Source organism: Ovis canadensis, chromosome 2, assembly GCF_042477335.2.
Source record: "Ovis canadensis isolate MfBH-ARS-UI-01 breed Bighorn chromosome 2, ARS-UI_OviCan_v2, whole genome shotgun sequence".
NCBI classification, from domain to species: Eukaryota; Metazoa; Chordata; class Mammalia; order Artiodactyla; family Bovidae; genus Ovis; species Ovis canadensis.
Genome location: NC_091246.1, coordinates 111,583,264 through 111,591,551, shown reverse-complemented (window position 1 = coordinate 111,591,551; position 8,288 = coordinate 111,583,264). Strand labels below are relative to the sequence as shown.

Sequence of the window (8,288 nt, the reverse complement as noted above, 5' to 3'; positions counted from 1 at the left end):
TGTAAAATATTAGTTTCAAAGAAAATTTACTGGAAATTATAAAGCGACTATCAGTTCAGTTCAGTTGCTTAGTTTTGTCCAACTTTTTGCGACCCCATGGACTGCAGCATGCAGGGCTTCCCTGTCCATCACTAACTCCCAGAGCTGGCTCAAACCCATGTCCATTGAGTCAGTGATGCCATCCAACCATCTCATCCTCTGTTGTCCCCTTCGTCTCCTGCCTTCAATCTTTCCCAGCATCAGGGTCTTTTCAAATGAGTCAGCTCTTTGCATGAGGTAGCCAAAGTATTGGAGTTTCAGCGTCAGCATCCATCCTTCCAATGAATATTCAGGATTGATTTTCTTTGGATGGGCTGGTTGGATCTCCTTGCAGTTCAAGGGACTCTCAAGAGTCTTCTTGAGAGTTCAGAAGCATCAATTCTTTGGTGGTCAGCTTTCTTTATAGTCCAACTCTCACATCCATACACGACTACTGGAAAAACCATAGCTTTGACTAGGCAGACCTTTGTTGGCAAAGTAGTGTCTTTGCTTTATTGTATGCTGTCTAGGTTTGTCATAACTTTTCTTCCAAGGAGCAAACATCTTTTAATTTCATGGCTGCAGTCACCATCTGCTCTGATTTTGGAGCCTGAGAAAATAAAGACTGTCACCGTTTCCACTGTTTCCCCATCTGTTTGCCATGAAGTGATGGGACCAGATGCCATGATCTTAGTTTTTTGAATGTTGAGTTTTAAGCCAGTTTTTTCACTCTCCTCTTTCACTTTCATCAAGAGGCTCTTTAATTCCTCTTCTCTTTCTGCCATAAGGGTGGTGTCATCTGTGTATCTGAGGTTATTGATACACAGCAATCTTGATTCCAGCAGTCTTGATTCCAGCCTGTGCTTCATCCAGCCTGGCATTTTACTACAATAAGTATGAAAAGGCACAAAGTGACTATAGAGTTCTTTACAATAAAACCCATGATAAGGATAACATTTTGGGGGTTGAAATTTTATCAAAATGATTATAAATATATTTTGGCATTCTGAAGGTTTCAAGGGCACTTTAAAAGTTGTGTAGTTAAATTATTACAAATGTGACATATTTGTTGAAACCCAATCTGTAAGTCTTACACCAATGATCATTTCTTCTTGCTAAAACATAGAAATAATTTGTCTGAAATCCATGAGTGCTACAAAGAGTTTGATTTCTTCATAGAGGTTCTTCTATAAGTTGAGCTAATCTCTGAAAGGCCTAAAATAAGACACAGAGGAGAATTACTGAAATTAACATGGTTTTTGGGCTTCCTTGTGGCTCAGCTGGTAAAGAACCCACCTGCAATGCAGGAGACCAGGGTTCTACCCCTGGGTTGGGAAGATCCCCTGGAGAAGGAAAAGGCTACCCCCTCCAGTATTCTGGCCTGGAGAATTCCATGGACTATATAGTCCATAGGGGTCACAAAGAGTTGGCCCTGACTGAGCAACTTTCACTTTCAAAAGACTTTAGGAGAATTCTGCCATAACATTAAAAATTTTAAAAAGGAGTCCCATCTTATGTTGAGATCAGATAATGAAAGCTCAGGGTTAACCTCAGGTTTATCTGGGTTGTATGCCATCATGTCCACTAATATATGGAAACATGTCAGAATCCCAGACATTAAAAAGAAATTTTTTTTTCCCACAAGATCATCATTTTCTCCCAGAACACCAATTATTTTATTTTTTCAAATATTCTCTCATCTGCATATGCCTTATATATAGTTTTAGTTGTCTAACTCTACTCATATATAACTTAGGAAAAGCATATTTAATGATGTGAGAAAGCAAGTAAATCAAGACCCACACCCAGAAACAGCCCATCTCCAAGGATAAGTATACACTCTTCTTGCAGTTACTGGATTTCAGTGTATGGTTCTTCTGTGCGTTCCTGACATGGTAGTAGTTAGGAACTTGCTTCTTTTCTTCATATTCTCTTGATTAAAGCTGGACTTTTTGATTAATCAATTAGTTAATTCTAACCATCAATATTAGTCTATTTGACCCTTGTTGATATTTTTTCTTCAGGGAAAGAGTCCGATGGCTTCATGAATTTGTACTCTGACATGTTAATTTTATGCAGGGGGGAAAGAGGTTGTCTTTATAACATGTTGATGAACTGTCAACACTGTTGAGTTAGGTCTGAAATCTACTCACAGAATCAATAAAATTCAACTCCAAGTTGGTCTCATCACCTTTCCATAGAAGTCTGGCAACTTCTTTGAGCTGTACTTCACGACCTTCCAATTATTCCCATTTTTCAGAAACCAAAGGAGACATCAAAAAATGTTGTAACTCACAAAATGAACACAAAAAATAAATTGATGACTCACCATGTCCATCTGTTCTGGAGAAGCTGAAGAGAAGGATGCTCTGAAGTAGGGGCAAGGAGCTGAACTATCAATGCAGAAACCATATCCTGGAAGCATGAATATCTGAGAGAGTTTTGGAAAATAGGTAATTAAAGGAAAAATAAAAATAGAGGTAAATCTAACCTCAGAGTGTCAGAGGACTTTCTGAGTTTAAAAGCAATGAAAGAAATTTCAAGAGAAAAAACAACTTACAGAAAAATTCTGCATGTCATACAATAAACAAAACTAAAAGCACAGAAACAGGAAAAGTATTTAGGATAAATATGACAGTCCTGTCTCTTCTCTGTACCCTAAAATAATGCACAGAAGCAGAAGGAAAACACTAAATTTTAGCTTTAATGGATGAAGGACAGATCCTACAGGCAACAGAAATTGTAATAAACATAGTAACCATCTAATGTAACTAGAAAAGTAAAATGAATTCTAACAATGAAATATTCTTTATGAGATATCAAGTTTGGAAGTGACCTTTAAGTTGGGACTTCAAAGATAAGTAGGTATTGACCAAACAAAATGTAAGGAAAGAGTCCTTTAGGGAGAAGATACAGAGTGTAGAGGCCCGAAGATGCAAAGAAAATGGGTCACTCAAAGAGGTGGAAACAATACTTAGACTGGAGGAATAAAATGGCAAGTAATTCTGTCAAAACTCTGGGACACCGTCTCCTTTCTGTGACTTCTGTGGCTGCCAGCTTGCTGCCCCCAAGCAAGTGTCCTCTGCTTCCTAGGCATGCAAACACACTGTTCCCAGCCTCTTTCTAGATGCTCTTGGCCAAGTGATTGAATCCCAACCAGGGAGGGGAAGTCTTGGTGCTAGTTTTTGGCCTGGCCTGTGAACATCTCCCCATGTGACCCACCATACCCTCTGCATGCTGTTTTCATTGTGGTCCATGAATTGAAATGCCATGCAAGACGGTGGCAGGAGCCCAGGTCTCCGACTCAAGGAGGGAGCAGAAGGGCCTGTAGACCGTGCCTCTGAAAATTGTGCCGGAGAAAGAAATAAAACTTGGCTTGTGTTAAGTCTTTGGAATTGTTGTCTAGTAAAATCATGATACTCGAAGTTCAAGTAACTGTTATTACTTGTTATAAATCTGGGCTCTGGTCACTGAAGTTTGATGAACTGGGAATGAAATGATTTGGGGAACTAAGGGAAGAAGATTTCAAGGTGGAAGAAGAGTTTTTTGTCCTCATTAACAATGAAAATGTTTGTTATGGGATGTGCCAGAAGCAAGTTTCTGTAGAGAAGGAGGAAGTGGTGGTAATCTCTTTGAATGATGGCACAAATCTGGTCTAAGGCAGAAGTGATAAAGTTCCAGATTATTTAGAAGTTAAAGTACATGCCGCAGGGTTAATGGAATAAGTGAAGGGGACTGAAGAAAACGACTATAAAATAGGAAGTCTCTATCCTTAGCTCTTAGTTCAGGGATATGCAGAAATAGCCACTTATCAAATATTCTGGATGATAATGGCATTGATAAGAAAGCAAACAAAATGTAATAAAACTGACTTATTATAAGTTCAGTTGCTCAGTCGTGTCTGACTCTTTGCGACTCCATGGACTGCAGCACAGAGGGCTTCCCTGTCCATCACCAGCTCCCACAGCTTGCTCAAACTCATGTCCATTGAGTCGGTGATGCTATCCAACCATCTCGTCCTCTGTCATCCCTTTTTCTCCTCCCGCCTTCAATCTTTCCCAGCATCAGGGTCTTTTCCATTCAGTCAGTTCTTCACATCAGGTGGCCAAAGTACTGGAGCTTCAGCTTCAACATCAGTCCTTCCACACAATATTCAAGACTTATTTCCTTGAGGATTGACTGGTTTGATCTCACTGCAGTCCAAGGGACTCTCAAGAGTCTTCTCCAACACCACAGTTCAAAAGCATCAATTCTTTGGCACTCAGCTTTCTTCACAGTCCAACTCTCACATCCATACATGTCCACTGAAAAAACCATAGCCTTGACTAGATGGAACTTTGTTGGTAAAGTAATGTCTCTGCTTTTTAATATGCTATCTAGGTTGGTTATAACTTTCCTTCCAAGGAGTAAGCGTCTTTTAATTTCATGGCTGCAATCACCATCTGCAGTAATTTTGGAGCCCCCCAAAATAAAATCTGACACTGTTTCCACTATTTCCCCATAGATTTCCCATGAAGTGATGGGACCAGATGCCATGATCTTAGTTTTCTGAATGTTGAGTTTTAAGTCAACTTTTTCACTTTCCTCTTTCACATTCATCAAAAGACTCTTTAGTTCTTCACTTTCTGCCATAAGTGTGGTGTCATCTGCATATCTGAGCTTATTGATATTTCTCCCAGCAATCTTGATTCCAGCTTGTGCTTCATCCAGCCCAGCATTTTGCATGATGTACTCTGCATAGAAGTTAAATGAGCAGGGTGACAATATACAGCCTTGACGTACTCCTTTCCCAATTTGAAACTAGTCTGTTGTTCCACGTCCAGTTCTAACTGTTGCTTCTTCAGCTGCATATGGATTTCTCAGGAGACAGGTAAGGTGGTCTGGTATTCCCATTTCTTTAAGAATTTTCCACAGTTTGTTGTGATCCACACAGTCAAAGGCTTTGGCATAGTCAAGAAAGCAGAAATAGATGTTTTTCTGGAACTCTCTTGCCTTTTCAATGATCCCATGGATGTTGGCAATTTTATTTCTGGTTCCTCTGCCTTTTCCAAATCCAGCTTGGACATCTGGAAGTTCACGCTTCACATAATGTTGAAGCCTGGCTTGGAGAATTTTGAGCATTATTTTGCTAGCGTGTGAGATGAGTGCAATTGTGCAGTAGTTTGAACATTCTTTTGCCTTGCCTTCTTTGGGATTGGAATGAAAACTGACCTTTTCCAGTCCTGTGGCCACTGCTGAGTTTTCCAAATTTGCTGGCATATTGAGTGCAACACTTTCACAGCATCATCTTTTAGGGTTTGAAATAGCTCAACTAGAATTCCATCACCTCCACTAGCTTTGTTTGTAGTGATGCTTCCTAAGGTCCACTTGACTTCACATTCCAGGATGTCTGGCTCTAGGTTATCTGGGCCATGAAGATTGTTCTTGCCACCTCTGCTTAATATCTTCTGCTTCCATTAGGTCCGAAACAATCTTTTTCCTTTATTGTGCCCATGTTTGCATGAAATGTTCCCTTGGTATCTCTAATTTTCTTGAAGAGATCTCTAGTCTTTGCCATTGTATTGTTTTCCTCTATTTCTTTGTATTAATCACCACGGAAGGCTTTCTTATCTCTTCTTGCTATTCTTTGGAACTCTGCATTCAGATGGATATATCTTTCCTTTTCTCCTTTGCCTTTAGCTTCTCATCTCTTCACAGCTATTTGTAAGGGCTCCTCAGACATTCATTTTGCCTTTTTGCATTTGTTTTTCTTGGGATGCTCTTGATCACTGCCTCCTGTACAATGTCATGAACCTCTGCCCATAGTTCTTCAAGCACTCTATCAGATCTAATCCCTTGAATATAATTGTCACTTCTACTGTATAATTGTAAGGGATTAGATTTAGGTTATACCTGAATGGTTTAGTGATTTTCCCTACTTTCTTCAATTTGATACAATGAGAATGCAGATTAGAAGGACATGCGCTCATCTTCTCCTGTGAGAGGTCCAAAATGACTTATTAAACTAAAATGCAATTCTTCAAGTCATGTAAGTATTTATTAAGCAATTACCATGTGCTGTCATTAGCATTATAAGAATTGATAAAGCATGGGTCTTACACTCAAGGATGATGCTTAGAGAGGGTGAGTGAGTTTCCCAGGACAGTGGATTTGCTTTTGCTTCCAGACAGCCATTTTCCTGCTCTGACTGCTAGCCTGCCTTGTCGCTTATGTTCTAGCATAGGATTTTGCTAGCATCAACATGGTTTTTCTCTTGCACTTAGTACCTCAAGACAAACATGATACTAGAAACATATCTTAGTGTTTACATAAGACTGATGAATATGTTAAAAAATTAATGTTGAAAGGATGATTTATTTGATAAATTGGGAAGCTGCACAAAAATTTTTTAGATTTTTCAGCTTTATCAATGCCCCTAAATGAAATCTCAATAGATTTATGGTTTAAGTACAAAATGTACAGACATCCTTGCAGACTAATTAAGTGAAAAAAGGTGGATGAAAATCTTTCCATGTAATTTTAACCGTGTAAAATAAATGTATAGCTATAACAAACAAATTAAAAGTCCTGTTAAAAAAACAGCAGTAGACCCAAATAACCATTTTCCAAAGAAGATATGCTGATTGATTGCCAATAGGCACATGAAAAGGTGCTGCACATCATTAGTCATCTGGGAAATGCAAATCAAAGCACAATGAAATATCATATCATACCTCTCCGAATGGCTCTCATCAAAAAAACCACAAATAAAAACTGTTGTTGAGGATGTGGAGAAAAGGGAACTGTCGTAAACTGTCGGTAGAAATTTCAACTGGAGTAGCTATTTTAGAAACCTGTATGAGATTTCTCAAAAAACTAAAATAGACCTATACTATGATCCCGAAATTCTATTCCTGGGTATATATACAATAATTTAAATATTAATTTTAAAAGATACATGGGCTGCGGCTTGTGGACGTCGCTTAGGCGTGCAGTCGAGATGCCTCGTGGAAGCCGAAGCCGCACTTCCCGCGTGGCCCCTCCTGCCAGCCGCGCCTCAGATGAGAGCAGCGCCCAGGCCAGCGCCCGCAGCTCAGCCACCAGCAGTGGCTCCACCGTCTGCCGAAGGCTCCCCTGCTGCTGCTCCCCGGCAGCCAGGCCTGATGGCCCAGATGGCAACCACTGCTGCCGGCGTGGCTGTGGGTTCTGCCGTCGGCCACACTGGGTCACGCCATCACTGGGGGTTCAGTGGAGGAAGCGGTGCTGAACCCGCAAGGCCTGACATCACTTACCAGGAGCCTCAGGGAACCCAGCCGGCACAACTGCAGCAGAATGGCCCCTGCTTCTATGAGGTGAAACAGTTTTTGGAGTGTGCCCAGAGCCAGGGTGACCTTAAACTTTGCGAGGGTTTCAGCGAGGTGCTGAAACAGTGCAGATTGGCCAACGGATTAGCTTAATCAAGAAGTTCCAATTGAAGACATGATATGAAAAATCACCTCTCGTGACCATGTTGATTTAGCATTTAAAGTATAATTAGTAGTGAAGATGTGAAGTGTGAGACCACCTGTTAAACCTCTCCTTAATCATTAATAGCTTTTGTGCTTCACGATTGCAGTGGAAGAGGGCATTGTCACTATATAGAAGTTCATTGAGATGGTATTGAGTTTGGGATTGGGCAGAAGAGGCGGTTGTGGCCTCTTAAGCGTGCTTTTCTGATGTTATTGTTTGTGAATTGATTAGAATAAAATGATTTTCTTTCTAAAAAAAAATAAAAGATACATGGGCGCCTATATTTATAGGAGCATTATTTACAATTGCCAAGATATGGAAGCAACATAAATATCCATTTGCAGATGAATGGATAAAGAATTTGTGGTATATGCCTATGATGGAATACTACTCAGCCATACAAGGGAATTAAACCCTGCCATTTGTGACAATATGGACAGATTTGGAGAGTATTATGCTTAGTGAAATGAGTCAGAGATAGAAAAATGCCGTATGTTATCGCTTCTATGCAGAACCTAAAACAAATGAATAAATATAACAAAAAGAAATAAGCTCATAGATATAGAAAACAAACTTGTGGTTACTGGTGGTGAGAGGGATGGGAGGAGGGGCAGGATAGGAGTAGAGGATTAAGAGGTATAAACTATTATGTATAAAAGAAATAACATAAGGATATATTATACAGTATAGGGAATATAGCTAATGTTTTATATTAACTTTACAAAGAGTATAATTTTAGAAGTATTGAATCACCTGTGCACCTGAAACTAATGTAATATTGT

General features: G+C 39.7%; 1 protein-coding gene and 1 pseudogene across 1 annotated transcript in view; one reads left to right on the top strand and one right to left on the bottom strand.

The window, feature by feature from the left end:
* Window positions 1–1,191: 1,191 nt before the first annotated feature.
* The window catches only part of LOC138433701 (kynurenine/alpha-aminoadipate aminotransferase, mitochondrial-like), a 33,554-nt gene continuing 26,457 nt past the window's right edge, over window positions 1,192–8,288 (bottom strand). Inside the window, 2 exon segments of the mRNA XM_069576772.1 lie at window positions 1,192–1,233; window positions 2,348–2,449. Coding sequence (XP_069432873.1) covers window positions 1,192–1,233; window positions 2,348–2,449 — 144 coding nt within the window.
* Window positions 6,967–7,771, top strand: LOC138433702 (coiled-coil-helix-coiled-coil-helix domain-containing protein 2 pseudogene; annotated as a pseudogene).